We start from the raw sequence: 22,810 nt of genomic DNA, 5'->3' as shown, positions 1-22,810 counted from the left end.
GACTTCGGCTATTACAAACTCTTAGTCATGTGTCCTGGGGTGCAGACCGTACAACTCTGCTCCAGCTCCATACTGTCTTAGTTTTGTCAAAGATTGATTATGGCTGTCAGGTTTATGGATCTGCCTCATCTTCTTCCCTTCAGTGCCTTGATTCTGTTCACCATCATGGTTTACGTCTGGTGTTGGGTGCTTTTTGCTCCACCCCGGTTACGAGCCTGTATGTCGAATCGGGTATGCCTGCTCTGTCCTCCAGACGTGACAAGCTAACTCTCCGTTATCACATTCGCCTTCTTCAACACCCATCTGGTGGTTTCCCCTCCTCTGTTACGCACCTTTCCCCTCCTTTTCCGCTCTCATTAGCTTCATCTTTTCCTTGTAGGGTCTCCAATTTACTTGCATCCCTTTCTTTCCCTGCTATTTTAGTTCTCCCTTTGCGAGAGTCTATGTTCCCACCTTGGCTTCTTCCTCGCCCTACTGTCTGTGATGGCTTGCTCTCTCGTCCAAAGTCCCCTTCCACCCCGCAGGAACTTTACCATCTTTTTATGGATCATATGCATTGTCACTCCTCAGCGACCCCAGTGTACACAGACGGCTCTAAATCTTCTGTGGGCTCGGGTTTTGCTGTTCTTTTCCCAGACCATACCTATGAGATCCGCCTTCCACCAGTCACCAGTATTTTCACTGCCGAACTGCTGGCCATTTTACTGGCCCTTCGTGTTATATACCGATCAAGGCTACACACCTTTGTTATTTTCACAGATTCACTTAGTGCATTATATGGTATTCAGTCTATCCTGGCCAGCAACCCACTAGTGTTAGAGATACAGGAATGGTTGTTCTGTATCAACACCAGATTGAAGTCTGTCTCCTTCTGTTGGGTCACAAGCCATGTTGGGATACCGGATAATGAGAGGGTTGACTGCCTGGCATGTACAGCTGTCACCTCTCGCTCTGTCACACCTCATCTTATCCCAGCAACTGATTATCTCCCGATTGTTACCCGTCTCCTTGGCCAGAAGTGGCAAGCAGAATGAACGTCTACAACTAATAATAAACTCCGCTCCATCAAACATACTATGACTCTCTGGCAGTCGTCCTTCCATCGCAACAGGCGTTGGGAAACAGCTCTAGCCCGTCTGCGCCTTGGTCACACGCGGATCACACATGGCTTTCTAATCTCAGGAGGCACTCCTCCGATCTGTCAATGTAGTCGGGTCCCACTCACCGTCCACCATCTTTTGCTTGACTGCCCTCGGTTCCAGGCCGTGCGCAGACGGACTCTGCCGTTCCTTTACTCTCTTGGACATGCCCCTACCTTAGCCGATCTTCTTGGTGAATCCCCTGTGTTTTCCATCACACACCTCATGCACTCCCTATCTCAATCCCGTATCTTGCCTCACATTTAGTGTCTTCCCGCCTTCCCCTCTACCTTTATTCCACCACAGCATACCCGTCATTTTTATGCAGCGGTTTTAGTGCCATATAGTCCTTCCAGGCTTGGTGCTAATCCTTATTACTTACTTACTTGTCTGTGGCCACCCTTTGCGGGATTAGGGTGTCGAGCTATAGATAGATAGATAGAGGAAAATTACTGTCAGTTGTAAGAAGGTGTGGCAGATTTTTACATTTCTCTCATATACCTAGTAGTGAAGAAAACCCGCTACTACTTTACACGTTAGTTTCTACTGTGTCGTTCCATCTGTAATATTTTTCTTTTAAATAACCCGCCGTGGCCTCTTAACTGAATATGCTGATGTGGAAGTTTGTTTTTTCTTCCTCTGTTCCGGTAGTGTAAAGAAATAACTTGTGATTTAAGGAGGAGTGGCTACGTTACTCCCAGTCATTCATGTATGCAACTGGTCAACTCTGGAACTGTCTCCCTCTGTCTTTCCTACTGCCTATGACCTCCAGTGCAGATAGGTAGGTAGGTAGGGGGATAAGTTAATCGTTACTCCCAGTCCTTCATGTATGCAACAGGTCAACTCTGGAACTGTCTCCCTCTGTCTGTATTTCCTACTGCCTATGACCTCCAGTATAGATAGGTAGGTAGGTAGGTAGGGGGGTAAGTTAACTAATACTCCCAGTCCTTCATGTATGCAACAGGTCAACTCTGGAACTGCCTCCCTCTGTCTGTCTTTCTTACTGCCTATGACCTCCAGTCTTTCAAACACGGCCTGTCCAGGCATCTCAGAATGAACGCGTCTTGAATTTGGCTCTGTTATCTTGTTTTTATTTTTTCTTAGAGGGAACAGTTTGCGACTCATGGCCTTGGGTTCCTTCTTCTATATATGTATCTATAGCCCGATGCCCTAATCCCACAAAGGGTGGTCTCAGACAAAACGCCTCCAAGTCTCTCTGTCACCCACCATTTGACTACCCTCCGGCTAACTCACTGCCCCTCCTTCATATACCTCTCCATCCCTCCACATTATCCTCTGTCTCCCCCTCCCTCCACATCATCCTCGGTCTCCCCCTCCCTCTCCCTCCCTCCACTTCACCTACATACACCCTCTTAGTCAGTCTTTCATTCTCCATTCTCTCCACATGTCCAAACCACCTCAGTGTATTCCTTCTTGCATTAAATAAAAGTGTGGATTACGACTACCGATATCTTCATGACCTGCCGTCACTTTGGGGGCAACTGTACAACATACGACAATATCAAGGCCATATCTACCCCCCTTTGACTATTTCTGAGAGTTTTTTATTTACTGAGGGGCTCCTGACCCCCCCAAAATCATGGCTGGAAAATTGTGTATAGTGGAAGACCTGGGGAGTTTGATTTAAATAGGCTAGGAGGAATGGAAGACACACACACACACACACACACACACACACACACACACACACACACACACACACACACACACACACACACCCTTACATACATACACACACAGAAGCATGTACTGTACACACACACACACACACACACACACACACACACACACACACACACACACACACACGAAACAATATCATCAACAACAAAAACAACAAAGTGACCGTCTCATTCTTTCCCTGTGTGTGTGTGTGTGTGTGTGTGTGTGTGTGTGTGTGTGTGTGTGTGTAAAGTCCACATCTAAGCAGTTTTGGAGCTCTCATAACACCCGTCACTCAGTGATTTAGTCTCGAAAATACCCTTAACAAAATATACAAAAATCCACATAAATTAAATACAAGCGAATGTTAAGGATAGATAGATAGATAGATATGTTAAGGATAGAAAGATAGATAGGTAGATAGAATGTTAAGGAATATTACCCGGAATAAATCACAAAGGGAAAGGTGTTAGGGAGGCCTCTAAGACCTGCTAAAATGTGGATATGTCAACAGGTGCATTTTTCATCCTATTTGGGCATATTTTCTCACCCTCCCTCCCTAGCAAGCTCCAGGTCAGTATATCTCCTCTGTTTGCTCTCTGTTTGGGCTCTGTTTGATCCCTGTTTGCTGTGTGCTTGCTCTGTTGGATCCCTGTTTGCTGTGTGCTTGCTCTGTTGGATCCCTGTTTGCTGTGTGCTTGCTTTGTTAGATCCTGTTTGCTGTGTGCTTGCTCTGTTTGATCCCTGTTTGCCCCATGCTTGCTCTGTTTGATCCTGTTTGCTCTGTGTTTGCTTCATCAGATCCTGTTTGCCCCGTGTTTGCTCTGTTTGATCCTGTTTGCTGTGTGCTTGCTTTGTTTGATCTTTGGTATGTGTTTGTTGGGTCCTGTTTGCTGTGTGCTTGCTTTGCTCTCTGTTTGGGCTCTGTTTGGTTTGTACTTGCTTTGTTGGATCCCTGTTTGCTCTTTGCTTCCCCTGTTTGATCCCTGTTTGCCCTGTACTTGCTCTGATCACCGTTTGCTGTTTCCTTGTTGTAATAATTTTTTTCACAGTCTAAGAGTCACCATAGAATTTCCTAATCCTTCCAATAATTTTTTCCACAGTAAGAGTTACCATAGAATTTCCTAATCCTTCCTCTTCTAACCTTCCTGATTCAATCTAATTCTCTTCTATTTATCGGCCAGCAAATATAGAAATAACTCGGCTCTAGATAGGACTGGTGCATAGTAGGGTTAATTACCGGATGATGGATGACATGTGGGATTGCTTTGTGCCTTGTGGGATTTTGTAGGTGATGTAGGGTGGGATTTATTTTATTTGGGGTATACAGTAATCCCTGTAATAACCTGACGCCCAATTCCCAGACACCCCAATTTCCGGACATTTTGGGCCCAAGCCTTCAGAACCCCAAAATTGCCAAAAAAACATGAAAAGAAAAAAAAAAAGACATTTTTAAATCCGTATTTTGTACTTGGTGTTTGACGCTGAACAGCTGTGTTTTGCCGCGTAGTTCTGCTGAAGTCCACCATGGCGATGCTGCCTCCTCCCCATTTCCCGCCTACCCATCATCATGAGTGCACGCACATCACCATGGTCACCCACGTGCTCGCTTTTGTGGTGGTGCCCTACCTACAGCAGGCCCTGTTGTTCATCTGCTGCCTCTTACTGGTGTGTGTGACGATGGCCTCGCCACCCAAGAAGAAGAAACGAGTGGTTCTGACTCAGGAGAATAAGATGGAGATATTGGAGAAGGTGGACACGGGATGGTCGACGTCTCACATCCTCCAAGAATTCAACCTGGCCCTCTCTATCTTGTTCGACATCAAGAAATCCCGGGACAAGCTCACCCAGTACACAGCTGACTTTGCATCGTAGACCAAACGCAATGTGGAGAGGAAGGTTATGTACATTCCCCGGTTTGCAAAAATCGACTCCATGCTGATTTGGTATCGTCAACAACGTGCTGCTTGTGCATGGTACAGAGCTGAAGGCTGCTGTAGGGAAGTTCGCAAGGTTAAACGACACCCCAGACTTCAAGGCATCCAAGGGTTGGCTCTTTACTTTCAAGATACAGCTTGATCTTACCAACTGTAAGGCCCATGGCGAAGCTTTGGACACCAACAAGGAGGGAGTAGAGGAGTTTCAGCAGAAGGTGAAGGGCTTGATGGACAGGGAGGGCCTCACTCTCAGTCAAGTCTGCAACGCTGACAAAACTGATCTATTCTATCACTTGCTGCCAACAAACACTCTAGCAGAGGAGACGGAGAAACGTGTACCTCGCCGCAAGCTCTCGAAGCAACAGATATCTGCTTTGTGTTGCACCAGTGCTAATGGCATGATCTGGCTCAAGCCCGTTATTGTTGGCTGTGCAAAGCAGCCTCGGTGCCTTCGTGGGTTGATGGATATCCTTTCTGTCATGTGGTACCATTCTGTGAAGGCTTCATTCACAGCCAAGACCTTTGAAGACTGGTTTCACCAGCACATCGTTAAGGTCATCCATTATCAGACGAACACACTGGGAATCCCATGCAACCAGGTAAAGGTTCTCCTTCTACTGGACAATGCACCTGTGCAACTGTCCAACAAGGAGTTGGTGGCTGAGAATGACAGCATTAGGTGTTTGTTTTTGCCACCTAATACGACTGCTGTCCTCCAACCAATGGACCAAGGAGTGGTCATGGCAACGAAGAGGCTGTACCATTGGAAATTCCTGGATGAGGTGATGGTTCTTCTCGAGGATGAGGACGAACGCAGGGAGGGACGAGACACGCAAGGTCAGTGGACTGTGGAAAACTTTCACTGCTACAACTTCAAGTCATCCATCTACAACCGGGCCACTGCACGGAGGGAAATCTCTGTCAAGACTCTGGAAAGTGGTTGGTCTCGTCTGCTTCTCAGAGCCAACATTGTGCACGACTTTCTAGGTTTTGACGTGGATGACTTCCATGCACGTCTTTGTGTGGCTGGCGATGAGGTGGATGCGGACGAAGTGCGTGAGTGGTTGGATGACGAGGAGGGCGATCCTGGGTATCAGATCATGTCTGATATTGAGATCGCTTCTTCAGTTGCAGGTACAAGTACCCAGCTTGAAGATTCCGATGAGGACAGTGATGATGATGCGGACTCCTCAGTGCACCACTACTCCAGCCATCCCCAAGCTGAGCGCATTCTGGGAGCACATTGAGTTCATTCTGGACTACTTAGAAACACCTGAACTGCAACAGGGAGATGGAGCCCCTTGGACTTGTGGAGGAAGTGTGCGTTTTTGGGCAGCGCATCATCACATGCCAGAATTGCCGTTCCGTACAGTAATCAACCATTGACAGTTTCTTCAGTCCCGTGACCCCCACCGTGCCCAGCCCAGGCTCCACACCACTACCTCCCCAAGACAGGCCTTCCACCTCGGAGCCACAGCCCAGCACATTGGCCACAGTGGAGTCACCACTGGGTGTGAGTTTGCAGCTATCTTTGGAGTCGTCTGCAGTGGGTAGTCCATCACCACGTCCCAGCGATGTGCCCCTTGGCCACCTGCAACACGTACTCCCAGACTCTGACAGTGAATAAACAGCAAAAACTCGGAGACCACACGGGAATTTACAGTGTTAAGAAATTAGAATTCAGAGTGCAAAGGATTAAATGCAGCACAACACTGGATTACTGTACGTGCTTCAAGTGCACCTTCACCACTGTCAGAGCCATAGAAGAGGCGGGTTAATCTTCGTGACGACCAAGGACGTGTTGTAAGTAAGTACCCTGTACAGTGCTAAATATTTTCCATACCCACTTCTAGTTCCTCATTCTCTTGTTCCTTTTCACTTATTTCATGGATTCTGTCCCTTATTTGTGTTAATAGGGTCTTAAGTAGGTGCTGTGCATGTCTGGTAGGGAGTGATATAGGTGGTTTTCTGAGTTAGGCTGGTGCAGGGTCCAGAAGTACCTGTCCAGGAGGCATTTTCCCAAGTCCCGGACAAACCCAATTTCCGGACATGCCTTTGGCTCTGTTACATCGGACATTGGAGGGATTATTGTAATTCGTCATGCAGTTGTATCAGCAATGTCAGATCAAGTGCTGAGAGGAAAAATTTAGCTGTGTGGCACCGTGGTTGTTGCCCAAATAAAGTGAGGTATTAGGGACACCTGTAATCTGGTGTATGGATTATTATTATTTAATTTTTTAATTCATTTTTTCCCTTCTGTTCATCTATCTATCAATCTATTGCCAGATGCCTTTATCCCATAAGGGATGGCCACAGACAAATCGCCTTCATGTCACCATGTCCCTAGCCATTTCACTGCCCTGCTCCCATATCACCTCCCCCTATCTCATATACCTCTCCACTCCATCCCTCAATCTCATCCTTGGCCTCCCCCTCTCTCTCCCCAGCCCTCCACATCACTCGCATACCCTCTCCTCATTAGTCTCTTGCTCTCCCTCCTCTCCACATGGGGGCGACCATCATCCACTCAGTGTTGTGGTACACTATTTTTGGATAGCTGTACATTGAGTGGCAAGCCAAATGATTTCCAATAAACCAAGAAATCATTTACAACGCTGGGTGGTAACCATATAACCAACCAACACGTGTTCCCTACGTGACAACAAGTGGGTCTGCGGAGGGTTAGTGCCACTCCCTGGACATCAGCTAACAAAAAATACAAACTCTTCTTCTTCTGTGGAAAAAAAAAAATGGTTTGGTGTAATGGCAAAACAGTTTTTTTTATGATCATTTGTTCGGATTTTTTTTTTTTAAGTAACAGAAACAAGTGAATGAAAAAATAAATAATCCATACACCAAACTACTGTCGTCCTCGATTCTTAAAATATCTGTAACAGTTGGGCAAGGAGGCCGAGGATGAGATGGAAGGATGGAGTGGAAAGGTATATGAGAGAGAGGGGGGTGTGAGCTGGGAGCAGGGCAGTGAAATGGCGGGGTCCAGGGGGGCATGGAGGCGATTTGTTTGTGGCCACCCCTTACGGGATAAAGGCGTCTGGCAATAGATAGATAGATGGTTGGACTTGAACAGCTGGAGGTCATAGGCAGTGGGAAATAAAGAGGGAGACAGTTCCAGAGTTGACCTGTTGCATACATGAAGGACTGGGAGTATTAGTTAACTTACCCCCCTACCTACCTACCTACCTACACTGGAGGTCATAGGCCGTAGGAAATACAGACAGAGGGAGACAGTTCCAGAGTTGATCTGTTGCATACATGAAGGACTTGGAGTATTAGTTAACTTACCCCCCTACCTACCTACCTGCCTACACTGGAGGTCATAAGCAGTAGGAAATACAGACAGAGGGGGACAGTTCCAGAGTTGACCTGTTGAACTGTTGCGTTTATTTCTAAGTGAAGGTGCAACATTGCCAACTCATTTCTCACTGAACTCACTCTGACGCTGCCAATACACACACACACACACACACACACACACACACACACGTCCAGGATTGCGTTCTTGTGCTCTCCGCACCAAGAAGTCAGGCTTGCCACTTATTACTTTTTTATCTATCTGTCTATCTATCTATTTCCAGACGCCTTAATCCCGTAATGGATGGCCACAAACAAATCACCTCCATGTCATCCTGTCCCCTGCCATTTCACTGCCCTGCTCCCAGCTCACACCCCCCTCTCTCATATACCTCTTCACTCCATCCCTCCATCTCATTCTTGGCCTGCCCATCCCTCTCTCCCCCTCCACCTCTCTCACATACACTCTCCTCATCAGTCTCTCACTCTCCATCCTCTCCACATGGGTTTAATCCTCTTCTAATTCAAATCTACAATATATTCATGATTCTAAAATTATAAACACAGCTTCTTCAACTACAGGAAATCCTCGTTTTAACATACCTCAGTAGACTGGATATTCGGTTTAACATACCTCAATAGACGTTATTATTACTAGAATATGCTGTTGTACTAGTCATGAAGAAGTGCTGTAACAAAGATGTGAAATAGCAATACTGTACTAGTCATGAAGAAGTGCTATGACAAGGATGTGAAATAAGCTGCAAAAAGGTTGAAATTATGAGCCAAGTTTGTGTAAAATGGGCATAATGTACAGTTTTAGTGCTAGAATGTGCTATTGTACTAGTCATGAAGATGTGCTATGACTATCTATCTATCTATAGCCCGACGCCCTAATCCCGCAAAGGGTGGCCGCAGACAAAACACCTCCAAGTCGCTCTGTCACCCACCATTTGACTACCCTCCCCCCAGCTCACACACCCCCTCCCTCATAGACCTCTCAACTCCATTCCATCACCTCATCCTCGGTCTACCCCTCCCTCTCCCTCCCTCCACCTCACCTACATACACCCTCTTAGTCAGTCTTTCATTCTCCATTCTCTCCACATGTCCAAACCACCTCAGTGTACTTCTCCTAATCTTCTCAACCACATCCACATCCACCCCACAGCGTTCCTTCACTTCTTCATTCGTCAACCTGTCCCTCCACGTCCTCTACATGCTTCTCTCAAGTAACTCATTTCCACTGCTCTCACTCTTGACTTGTTCCCCTCTTGCAAGGTCCACGCCTCGCTTCCATACGTCAGGGTAGGGATCACAATACTATCATGCAGTGACTTCTTAACTTCCATACTCACTTCCCTATTCCTCATCACCGCTTTCAGTGAACCAACAACCTTTCTTCCCTGCTGTACCCTTTCACGCGCTTCATCCCCCAAAGTTCCATCCTTACTCATCACACTACCCAAGTACTTGAATGCACTCACATTCTCCATATCCTCACCATCCAACCTCAGTGCACACTCTGTGACTTCATTCCTCTCAAACACCATAACTTTACTTTTGTTTACATTAACTTTCAGCTTCCTCCTCCTACACACTGTCCCAAATTCATTCACCAAACCTTGCAACTCCCATTCATCTTCACTCAACAATACTGTATCATCAGCAAACAGCAACACCGTAATCTTCCAAATCTCACCCTCATTCACTAGAGCCACTCCCACATCCACTGCCCAACCTTGCACCTCCTTCACAACCCCATCCAAGTATTTATTAAACAGCCATGGAGACATCACACAACCCTATTTCAGTCCCACATTGAGATCAAAGAACTCACTCAGCTCACCATCCACTCGCACCGTAACCCTAGCTCCTTCGTACATACTCTTCACAGCACTCAACAATTTCCCCTCCACTCCATATATTCTTAATACCTTCCACATACCTTGCCTATCTATTCTGTCATAAGCTTTCTCCAAGTCCATGAAAGCAGCATACACTTTCTTTCCCTTCTCTAGATATTTCTCCACTAAACACCTTAGAACAAATATCTGATCTACACACCCTTTTCCCTTCCTAAATCCCCCTTGTTCTTCTCCAACTAGCTCCTTTGTCATATGCCTAACCCTATCAATGAGTATTCTACCATATATTTTACCAGTCACACTAAGAAGGCAAATACCCCTATGGTTACCACATACTTCTCTCTCCCCTTTTCCTTTGTATAAAGGAACAGTTATACCTGATTTCCAGTCCTCTGGAACCCTTCCCTCTTCCCAAGCCAATCTACACAACTTCCATATCCACTCCACAACAATCTCACCCCCATACCTCAGCATTTCACCACACACTCCATCAATTCCTGGGGCCTTTCCCAACTTGATCTTCATCGCTTCCACTACTTCCGCCCTACTGATCTCTTCCTCCCTCCTCTTATCTCTTCTTCTCCCAGCCATTCCCCAACCACTTATACTCGCACTGCTCTCACTCTCTACATTCAACAAATCCTCAAAGTGCTCCTTCCATCTCCTCAATTTCTCTCTCTTCTCCACCAACAATCTATTATTCCTATCTTTCACTCCCCTACTATTTCCCCTTTCATACTGCCTTACTATGACAAGGATGTGAAATAGCAATACTGTACTAGTCATGAAGAAGTGCTATGACAAGGATGTGAAATAACAATACTGTACTAGTCATGAAGAAGTGCTATGACAAGGATGTGAAATAAGCTGCAGAAGGGTTGAGAGTCTGGGCCAAGTTAGGATAAAATAAGCACAGTTTACATTTTAGTACTAGAATGTGCTATTGTACTCATTTATTATTAAACATGCGCTTGAAATTCCACCTTATGGAGACCATCGGATGTAACAGACCATCGGCTTTATCGGAGTAATGTGCTTGACAGGGTACAACAAGGTGAATGTAGGGAAGAGTAAAGTTATGGTCTTCGAGAGAGGTACAAGGTAGGGCAGTGGATGTTGGAGTGGCCCTGGTGAGAGAGGATAGTGTTTGGAAACTCCCTGTACTGTTGTTTGCAGATGATACTGTGTTGTTAAGTGAAGACGAAGGGGAGCTGCAAGGCTTGGTGGATGAGTTTGGGAGAGTGTGTAAGAAACGGAATCTAAAGGAGAATGTAGGGAAGAGTAAAGTGATGGTCTTTGAGAGAAGTGAAGTCAGTGAATGTACAGTGATGTTGGATGAGGAGGAAATGGAAAATGTGAGTACGATTAAGTACTCGGGTAGTGTGATGAGTAAGGATGGAAGTTTGGAGGGTGAAGTGCTTGAAAGGGTGCAGCAGCAAGGAAGAAAGGTTGCTGGTTCATTGAAATCAGTGATAAGAAACAGGGAAGTGAGCATGGAAGTGAAAAAGTTACTACATGACAGTATTGTGATACCAACCCTAACGTATGGAAGTGAAGCTTGGACGTTGTTGGAGGGACAGAAATCGAGTTAGAGTAGTGGATATGAACTGTTTGGGAGTAGCATGAAGAGTTACATTAAGAGACAGACCGACAAATGAGGAAGTGAAGCATAACATAGCATCCAATCAGTAGGTCACATGGAGAGACAGACTAACAAATGAAGTGAAGGAGCGTTGTGGTGTGGATGTGGATGTGGACTTACATGGAGAGACAGACTGACAAATAAGGAAGTGAAGGAGCGTTGTGGTGTGGATGTGGAGCTACAGGATATGGAGAGACAGACTGACAAATAAGGAAGTGAAGGAGCGTTGTGGTGTGGATGTGGATGTGATAGAGAGCATTAGGAGAAACACACTGAGGTGGTTTGACCATGTGGAGAGGATGGAGAGTGAGAGACTAATGAGAAGAGTGTATGTGAGTGAAGTGGTGGGGGGGAGGGAGAGGCAGGGGGAGGCCAAGGTTGAGATGGAGGGATGGAGTGGAGAGGTATATGAGAGAAGGGGGTGTGAGCTGGGAGCAGGGCAGTGAAATGGAAGGGGACAGGGTGACATGGAGGCGAAATGTTGTGGCCACCTCTTACGGGATTAAGGCGTCTGGCAATAGATAGATAGATAATTCCTCTAGAATCATCATTGTGTGGTTAAATCCTCTTTTTCTAACACTAAACCCTCGATATACCGATCCCTCTTTTTACTGAATTTCGGTTATAACGATCCACTGGTGCTGGCCGGGTGTTATTTCCATTTAACGGAGTTTGTTTGGTAAAAGAGTGGATGTGCGGGAAACACTGACCAGCGTGGCGTACCACACACACACACACACACACACACACACACAGTTATACCGTTACATACACATATTTCCCCTCTGTCTGTCTGTCTGTCTGTCTCTCTCTCTCTCTCTCTCTCTCTCTCTCTCTCTCTCTCTCTCTCTCTCTCTCTCTCTCTCTCTCTCAGCACACACACACACACACACACACACACACACACAGCAGAACACCATAAAGAGAGCATTTATTGAGAAAGAGAGCCATTTAGAGTCAGCTGTATGTTAGTGTTTTTTTTTATTCAAAGAAAAAGGAACCAAAGGCCATGAGTGTATCAGTGTATGGCCGAACGATGCTTCCGATTTTACGATATTTGTTCGGTAAAAGCCAGGACACCTGGGAAATTGTGGAACTGCATGGTAATTGGCTTTAACACCTCTTTATTTCCTTCTGCCTATGACCTCCAGTGTAGGTAGGTAGGTAGGTAGGTAGGGGGGTAAGTTAACTAATACTCCCAGTCCTTCATATATGCAACAGGTCAACTCTGGAACTGTCTCCCTCTGTCTGTATTTCCTTCTGCCTATGACCTCCAGTGTAGGTAGGTAGGTAGGTAGGTAGGGGGGTAAGTTAACTAATACTCCCAGTCCTTCATGGATGCAACAGGTCAGCTCTGGAACTGTCTCCCTCTGTCTGTATTTCCTACTGCCTATGACCTCCAGTCTTTCCAACGCAGTGTGTCCAGGCATCTCAAAATGAACGCGTCTTGAATTTGGCTCTGTTATCTTGTTTTTGTTTTTTCTTGGAAGAATTTGTGACTCCTGGCCTTGGGTTCCTTCTTCCGTGTATAATAAAAAGTGTATTTATATTTTCACGTGAGTTTCGTGGAGAGGCAGACAAATGAGGAAGTTCTGGAGCATTGTGAGTGAGAGACTGACAAGGAGAGTGTATGTGAGTGAGGTGGAGGGGCAGACCAAGGATGAGGTGGAGAGGTTGGAGAATGAGAGACTGACTAGGAGAGTGTGAGTGAGGTGGCAAAGAAATGGTTATGTGAAGGGTGTACTGCATAGCCAGGAGGTTCCTATGTGGGGGAAAAACACACACATATATTTGCTGTGTTTGTCGTGTTTGTATTGTGTTTGTTTAGTTACTCTGTTTACTTCCCGTTTGTGATGTTTTGCTGTGTTTCCTTCCTGTTTGCTTTGATGTGTGTGTGTGTGTGTGTGTGTGTGTGTTTGCTGTGTTTGATCCCTGTTTGCTCTGCTCGATCTCTGTTAGCTGTACTTGATCTCTGTTTGCTGTGTTTGATCCCTGTTTGCTGTGTTTGATCCCCTGTTTACTCTCCTGTTTGCTCTGCTCGATCTCTGTTTGCTGCGTTTGATCCCATTTGTTCTCCTGTTTGCTCTGCTCGATCTCTGTTTGCTGTGTTTGATCCCGTTTGCTCTCCTGTTTGCTCTGCTCGATCTCTGTTTGCTGTGTTTGATCCCGTTTGCTCTCCTGTTTGCTCTGCTCGATCTCTGTTTGCTGTGTTTGATCCCGTTTGCTCTCCTGTTTGCTCTGCTCGATCTCTGTTTGCTGTGTTTGATCTCGTTTGTTCTCCTGTTTGCTGTGTTTGATCCCTATTTCCTGTGTTTGATCCCCTGTTTGTTCTCCTGTTTGCTCTGCTCGATCTCTGTCTGCACATAAAAAAAAAAACACCTCTTTTGACTAGGCTGGCTGTTGCATGATGTCTTGTAATTTTCTTTAATAATTTTCTTTAATAATATTCTTTAATAATTTTCTTTAATAATTTTCTTTAATAATTTCTCTCTCTAACTTGCTCTAAAATTGCCACCTCTCTCTCTCTCTCTCTCTCTCTCTCTCTCTCTCTCTCTCTCTCTCTCTCTCTCTCTCTCTCCAGTGCTGGATGTAGCAATAGATTAACACTAGGATATGATGCTAGTCACGAAGAAGTGCTAAGGATGTAGAATAGCAATACATTAACAGAATATGATGCTAGTCACGAGGAAGTGCTATGGAAAGGATGTAGAGCCATAGCATTGTCATTTTAGCAATAGATTAACACTAGAATAAGATGCTAGTCACGAAGAAGTGCTATGGAAAGGATGTAGAGCCATAGCATTGTGTTTTTAGCAATAGATTAACACTAGAATATGATGCTAGTCACGAAGAAGTGCTATGGAAAGGATGTAGAGCCATAGCATTGTGTTTTTAGCAATAGATTAACACTAGAATATGATACTAGTCACGAAGAAGTGCTATGGAAAGGATGTAGAGCCATAGCATTGTCTTTTGAACACTAGAATATGATGCTAGTCACGAAGAAGTGCTGTGGAAAGGATGTAGAGCCATAGCATTGTGTTTTTAGCAATAGATTAACACTAGAATATGATGCTAGTCACGAGGAAGTGCTATGGAAAGGATGTAGAGCCATAGCATTGTCTTTTTAGCAATAGATTAACACTAGAATATGATGCTAGTCACGAAGAAGTGCTATGGAAAGGATGTAGAGCCATAGCATTGTCTTTTTAGCAACCGATTAACACTAGAATATGATGCTAGTCACGAAGAAGTGCTATGGAAAGGATGTAGAGCCATAGCATTGTCTTTTTAGCAATAGATTAACACTAGAATATGATGCTAGTCACGAAGAAGTGCTATGGAAAGGATGTAGAGCCATAGCATTGTCTTTTTAGCAATAGATTAACACTAGAATATGATGCTAGTCACGAAGAAGTGCTATGCAAAGGATGTAGAGCCATAGCATTGTCTTTTTAGCAATAGATTAACACTAGAATATGATGCTAGTCACGAAGAAGTGCTATGGAAAGGCCTTTTTATCACTGAGCTATAATGATAATACTTGGGATGGAAAATGAGAGACTGACTAGGAGAGTGTGTGCGATTGAGGTGGAGGGGGCGACCGAGGATGAGATGGAGGGATGGGGTGGAGAGGATGGAGAGTGAGAGACTAATAAGGAGAGTGTATGTGCATGAGGTGGAGGGGGCGAGAGGGAGGGGGAGGCCAAGGATGAGATGGAGGGATGGAGTGGAGAGGTATATGAGAGAGGGGGGTGTGAGGTGGGCAGTGAAATGGCGGGGGACAGGGCGACATGGAGGCGATTTGTTTGTGGCCACCCAATACTGGATTAAGGCGTCTGGCAATAGATAGATAGGCAGATAGAAAGTTAGACTGATAGATAGACAATTGGATAGATAGACAGATAGATAAATAGATAGACGGAAAGATAGATAGATAAACAAAAATATCAATGTATATATTTTTTTATTTTACATGTTAATATAAAAGATTAGCTTTCCTTTTTACATCCCTGGCTCTAAAATATGTAGAGCTGGCTTTTTTTTCACACTCCTGGCTCTATATTACGTAGAACTTGCTCTAATTTGGCCTTTTTACTTATTCCTGACTCTAAAATGTGTGAAACTAGCTTTACTCTCTCTCTCTCTCTTTACATTTCTAACTCTAACCTGTAAAACTAACTTTATTTACACACCTTTTATTTTTACTTCTTGCTCTAAATTATGTAAAACTGCTCTATTAAGGCCTTTTATTTTTTCATTTTCCTGGCTCTAAAATGTGTGAAACTAACTTTATTCTCTCCCTCTCTCTCTCTCTCTCTCTCTCTCTCTCTCTCTTTCTCTCTCTCTCTCTCTCCAGCATATAAAACTAGCTCTGTTATCGCTTTCTCTCTGTCTGTCTGTCTGTCTCTGTCTGTCTGTCTCTCTCTCTCTCTCTCTCTCTCTCTCTCTCTCTCTCTCTCTCCAGCATATAAAACTAGCTCCCTGTCTCTGTCTCTGTCTGTCTGTCTCTCTCTCTCTCTCTCTCTCTCTCTCTCCAACATGTAAAACTAGCTCTCTGTCTCTCTCTGTCTCTGTCTCTCTCTCTCTCTCTCTCTCTCTCTCTCTCTCTCTCTCTCTCTCTCTCCAACATATAAAACTAACTCTATTATTCCTTTAAATTCTGCAACACTATTATTTAAAACTATCTCTATTTCCACACTTTTGTATTCCTGGCTCTAGGTGTATTAAAGCCAGCTCTATATTTTATCTTTTTACAAGTAGAACTAACTCTATTTCCTTTATAAATCCCTGACTATAGTATGTAAATCTAGCTCTAATTTTCACACTTTTTTCACTCATGGTTCTAATTTATATAAAGCTGGCTCTAATTTATATAGAGCTGGCTCTAATTTATATAAAGCTGGCTCTAATTTATATAGAGCTGGCTCTAATTTATATAAAGCTGGCTCTAATTTATATAAAGCTGGCTCTAATTTATATAAAGCTGGCTTTAATTTATATAAAGCTGGCTTTAATTTAAGTAAAGCTGGTTCTAATTTATATAAAGCTGGCTCTAATTTGTATAAAACTGGCTCTAATTTACGTAAAGCTGGCTCTAATTTACGTAAAGCTGGCTCTAATTTACGTAAAGCTGGCTCTAATTTATGTAAAGCTGGCTCTAATTTATATAAAGCTGGCTCTAATTTAAGTATAGCTGGCTTTAATTTAAGTAAAGCTGGCTCTAATTTATATAAAGCTGGCTCTAATTTAAGTAGAGCTGGCTCTAATTTATTTAAAGCTGGGTCTGATTTAAGTAAAGCTGGCTCTAATTTATGTAAAGCTGGCTCTAATTTATGTAAAGCTGGCTCTAATTTATGTAAAGCTGGCTCTAATTTATGTAAAGCTGGCTCTAATTTATGTAAAGCTGGCTCTAATTTATGTAAAGCTGGCTCTAATTTATGTAAAGCTGGCTCTAATTTCACTCTCTTTAAATTCTCCCTCTCTAAAATTATGTAAAACTATCTCTAAGTTCACTCATTTTAAATTTCTGAGTCTAAAGTATGTAGAAATAGCTCTAATTTTTCTCTCCCTACACTTCTCTCTCTCTCTCTCTCTCTCTCTCTCTCTCTCTGCAGCATATAAAACTAGCTCAATTATCGCTCTCTGTCTGTCTCTCTCTCTCTCTCTCTCTCTCTCTCTCTCTCTCTCTCTCTCTCTCTCTCTCTCTGCAGCATATAAAACTAGCTAAATTATCTCTTTCTCTCTCTCTCTCTCTCTCTCTCTCTCTCTCTCTCTCTCTCTCTCTCTCTCTCCAGCTTATAAAACTAGCTCAATTACCGCTTTCTCTCTTCTGTCTGTCTATCTGTCTGCCTCTCTCTCTCTCTCTCTCTCTCTCTCTCTCTCTCTCTCTCTCTCTCTCTCTCCAGCATATAAAACTAGCTCAATTATCGCTTTCTCTCTGTCTGTCTGTCTGTCTCTCTCTCTCTCTCTCTCTCTCTCTCTCTCTCTCTCTCTCTCTCTCTCTCTCTCTCTGCAGCATATAAAACTAGCTCAATTATCGCTTTCTCTCTGTCTCTCTCTCTCTCTCTCTCTAGCATATAAAACTAGCTCAATTATCGCTTTCTCTCTGTCTCTCTCTCTCTCTCTCTCTCTCTAGCATATAAAACTAGCTCAATTATCGCTTTCTCTCTGTCTCTCTCTCTCTGTCTCTCTCTCTCTCTCTCTCTCTCTCTCTCTCTCTCTCTCTCTCTCTCTCTCTCTCTCTCTCTCTCTCCTGGCTCTAAATTAAAGCTAGCTCAAATTTCACTCGCCAGTTGAAAGTATAATTAATCTCATTTAAGAAGTACTCCATTTTCTCTACTCTCTCACTCTGCCTCTATATTTAATTCTCTCTTACATTCCTGTCTCTAAAGTAATTAAAACTAGCTCTATATCCACATAAAGCCAGCTCTAATTTCACATAGATCTACTGTAGCTCTAAAGCATGTAAAACTAACTCTATCTGCATGTTAACCTACCTCTAATTTCACGAATATCTGGCTCTACAGTACCATATGTAAAACTAGCTCTATTTTCACATAAAGCTAGCTCTAATTTCACTATATTAAAAGTATGCTAGCTCTAATTTCACATACTGTATCTCTAGCTCTATGTAAAACTATCTCTATTTTCACATAAAGCCAGCTTTAATTACACATACACCTAGCTCTAAAGTATGCAAATCTAGCACTATTTTTATATAAAGCTAGCTCTAATTTCACTTATATCTAGCTCTAAAGTATGTAAAACTAACTCTAATTTCACACACACACACACACACACACACACACACACACACACAGCTCTAAAGTATGTAAAACTATCTCTGATTTCACACATACATCTTGCTTTAAAATATGTAACACTGGCTCCATTTTCACCTAAAGCTAGCTCTAATTTGACATAAAGCTAGCTCTAATTTGACATAAAGCTAGCTCTAATTTCACATAAAGCTAGCTCTAATTTGACATAAAGCTAGCTCTAATTTCACATAAAGCTAGCTCTAATTTGACATAAAGCTAGCTCTAATTTCACATAAAGCTAGCTCTAATTTGACATAAAGGTAGCTCTAATTTCACATAAAGCTATCTCTAATTTCACATAAAGCTAGCTCTAATTTCACAAAGCTAACTCTAATTTCAAGTAAAACTAGCTCTAATTTCACCTAAAGCTAGCTCTAATTTTAAAGAATATATAGTACTTTATTTACTAGCGTTAGAGAGAATCAACAACACACTAACGGCCATATAATTTGATTTTAAATTTGAAACAGTTCCCATCCCTAATTACTGATGGTTATGGTACTCCTATGGTATTTGGAGGTGATTAGCCTGCATACTATAATATAAAAACGCAGCTAGCAACTATATAAGAGGGCCAGATCCATTCCATCATCACAACTTCAAAATAATAATAATAATAATAATAATTTCTCTGCATCTCTCTTTCCGATTTCCAGTTTTAGCACCTACCCCGTACAAAGTCTTCATTTTCCACTAACTTAAGCCTTTCCTTGTAATCTCCACTTACACAGAGAGAGAGAGTGATTACATATAACACTTCTTAAATACCTCTAGAATAATCGCCTTCTTGGATTAATAAAAACAAACATTATTGATATAGGTACAATCTAGGTAAAGAGTTTGTATGCTTTTTTCACCACATCTGCATCACACTTAATGTTCTATACTTTCTGATGCAGCCCATCAAAGACCATCATCTTTGGCCAGAAAAACATACCAAGCCTCTCTCAGCTTAGGAATATTAGCCAGCAGAGGAAAGTGACAGGTAGGAGAGATGATATATTAGGCAGAGAATCATACCAAACCTCTCTCAGCTGAGGAATATTAGCCAGCAGAGGAAAGTGACAAGTAGAAGAGGTGAAATATTAGCCAGCAGAGGAAAGTGACAAGTAGAAGAGGTGAAATATTAGCCAGCAGAGGAAAGTGACAAGTAGAAGAGGTGAAATATTAGCCAGCAGAGGAAAGTGACAAGTAGAAGAGGTGAAATATTAGCCAGCAGAGGAAAGTGACAAGTAGAAGAGGTGAAATATTAGCCAGCAGAGGAAAGTGACAAGTAGAAGAGGTGCAATATTAGCCAGCAGAGGAAAGTGACAAGTAGAAGAGGTGAAATATTAGCCAGCAGAGGAAAGTGACAAGTAGAAGAGGTGAAATATTAGCCAGCAGAGGAAAGTGACAGGTAGGAGAGATGAAATATTAGGCAGAGAAACATACCAAGCCTCTTTCAGCTGAGGAATATTAGCCAGCAGAGGAAAGTGACAAGTAGAAGAGGTGAAATATTAGCCAGCAGAGGAAAGTGACAAGTAGAAGAGGTGAAATATTAGCCAGCAGAGGAAAGTGACAAGTAGAAGAGGTGAAATATTAGCCAGCAGAGGAAAGTGACAAGTAGAAGAGGTGAAATATTAGTGAAACAACACAATGCATCTCACTCACTCCTTCTCACTCACTCACTCACTCACTCCTCTCTCATTCCTCGCTCACTTTCTCTTTTTTCGTCTCTCGCTCCTTTTACCTCACTCTCTCCTCTCTCGTCCTCAGGGGTCCCTCTCGACGGGGGTCATCCTTGAGCGAGCAGGCCGAGAATGAGGTGTATCAATTGGCTCGCTCGTACCCACATTCGCTGCCCCAGTCCAGGCGGTCCTCTGTTGCCTATCAGTCGTCCTCGAGTCTTGAGCTGAAAGGTGAGTCGTAGACCGAGGATGAGGTGGAAATAGCACTCTACTAGCACTCTGCTGGCACTCAACAGCACTCATGTACTTCTGACAGCACTCAGATCCTCCACTACCACTCAGTACCATCAGCAAGGTGGTTTGTAAGTACCACTCAATTAGCACTCAACTAGCACTCAAATACCACTCAGCTACCACTCAACTACCACTCAATTGCCATTCAACCAGCACTCAATTACCACTCAACTAGCACTCAATTACCACTCAACTAGCACTCAATTACCACTCAACTAGCACTCAAATACCACTCAAATAGCACTCAAATACCACTCAAATAGCACTCAAATACCACTCAATTACCACTCAAATACCACTCAATCACCACTCAACTACAGGACCGGTGTACTGGTATTAATGGTGATATTATTGCATGTCACCACTTCGGCACTAGCACCCACCGTCCATATTGAATACATGGTAGTGGTGTGCCATACAGGACTGGTGTACTGGTATTACTGGGGGTATTTTTACAACATGACTGGTGTACTGGTATTACTGGGGGTATTTTTACAACATGGCGTCCGGTATTGTGGTGTATCAGTAGAGTCTGCTTCAGGGAAATTCAAATATTTAAATTGAACTCGCGTCCGTTGTAACAGCAGCTCACCTTTAACGACTCAGCAGGGATGGCTCAGTCTGCTGGTATGGGTGTAAGTATGGCAGAAGTGTTATGTATTTTTGTATCTCTAATGGGGTAGTGGTTAGCAGTCAGTGAATGGGGACAAAACAACCTTGTCTCTTTTAATGCTAGTAAAACTAAATATATACAGTTTACTAATAGACAGATATTGCCAGATTCGTACATTACTTTCAGTGCTACTAATATTCCCATCTCCAAAAGTATTGAAATTCTTGGCGTCTCACTTAACAGTGCCCTCAGCTGGACCTGTCATGTTAGATGACTTGCTAAAACCGCCTCAAGGAAACTTGGATTATTGTACAGAGTCCGTAACTTCTTCACTGACCAGCAGTTAGCTATAATTTATAAGAGTCATGTGCGCTCTCAGCTTGAATATTGCTCACCCTTGTGGAATGGTTGTGGAGAGGTTGCATTAAGACAACTAGACAAAATTCAGAACAAAGCTGTTAGAATCATTAACAACCCTGCCATTACATATAAACTACCTCCCCTGCAAGTAAGAAGGAATGTTGCCTCCCTTGCATTATTTTACAGATATATTTTTGGCAAATGCTCAGACGAAGTTGCGTCCATGGTGCCACCTCTCCATGCCTTCCCTCGTGCTACACGGGCATCTGGTAGCGCTCATGACTGGAATGTCACTCAGCCATATTGCAGAACTTCTGCCTATCAGAATTCTTTCATTCCTCGAACTGCATCTCTCTGGAACTCGCTTCCCCAGAGTTGTTTCCCTCCAAATTTCAACCCACAACTGTTCAAGTCTAACTGTTACAGATATTTTATGAACAGAGGACACCAGTAATCTGGTGTATGGATTATTTTTTTTACTCATTTGTTTTTCCTTCCTCTGTTCTGTTATTTATATAAAAAAAAAAAAAATATGTAGCCTGGAACTGGAAAAACTTGAGACCGAATTCCAGGCTGGGTAGGATATAAGGCAACAAATCGCCTCCATGTCACACTGTCCCCCGCCATTTCACTGCCCTGCTTCCAGCTCACACCCCTCTCATATATTTGACTCCATCCCTTCATCTCATGCTCGGCCTCCCCCTCCATTCTCCCTCCTTCCACCTCACTCACATACACTCCTTGTTAGTCTCTCGCTCTCCATCCTCTCCACATGGCCAAACCACCTCAGTGTTTTTTATGTTAATAGTAAAAAAAAATATATAATTTTTGATATTTGAAACTTGCAGCCCAAAACACCAGGTCATTTTTTAGGGATGTGGATGGAAATGTGACTGTTGAGATGGTTTGTCTAGGGGATAATTAAGCCTTGGAAAAAGCACTTACTTGAATCATTTTTCATAACCTGCATACCTCCCACGTCATCCTTTTTCTTTCTATATCTATCTGTTTATTGCCAGACGCCTTAAACTCGCTAGGGGTGGCCACAGACAAATCGCCTCCATGTTACCCTGTCCCCCGCCATTTCATTGCCCAGCTCCCAGCTCACATCCCCCTCTCTCATATACCTCTCCACTCCATCCCTCCATCTCATCCTTGGCCTCCCCCTCCCTCTCTCCCCCTCCACCTCACTCCCCTGTATTATTAGCATTACACTCCTTTCACCTTAACTTGGCCCAGGTTTTCGTCCTTTTGCAGCTTATTTCATGTAGGTCAGTGGCAGATAGATAATACTATGGCTCTTCATCCTTTCCATAGCACCTCTTCGTGACTAGCATCATATTCTAGTGTTAATCTATTGCTAAAAAGACAATGCTATGGCTCAACATCCTTTACATAGCACTTCTTCGTGACTAGCATCATATTCTAGTGTTAATCTATTGCTAAAATGACAATGCTATGGCTGAACATC

The 22,810-nt window shown here is 43.5% G+C and overlaps 1 protein-coding gene across 1 annotated transcript in view; it reads left to right on the top strand.

Annotated features, from left to right (window-relative positions):
* Nucleotides 1-22,810, top strand: part of LOC145409824 (uncharacterized) — a 198,774-nt gene that overhangs the window by 131,966 nt on the left and 43,998 nt on the right. The window contains exon 23 of the mRNA XM_080280131.1: nt 20,161-20,303. Coding sequence (XP_080136257.1) covers nt 20,161-20,303 — 143 coding nt within the window. The remainder of the gene's footprint in view (nt 1-20,160; nt 20,304-22,810) is intronic.

This window comes from Coenobita brevimanus, chromosome 9 (genome assembly GCF_032717465.1).
Source record: "Coenobita brevimanus isolate Jiangsu-jjx chromosome 9, ASM3271746v2, whole genome shotgun sequence".
Classification (NCBI taxonomy): Eukaryota; Metazoa; Arthropoda; class Malacostraca; order Decapoda; family Coenobitidae; genus Coenobita; species Coenobita brevimanus.
The sequence above is the reverse complement of the archived record's forward strand: the minus strand, read 5'-3'. Positions and strand labels throughout refer to the sequence as shown.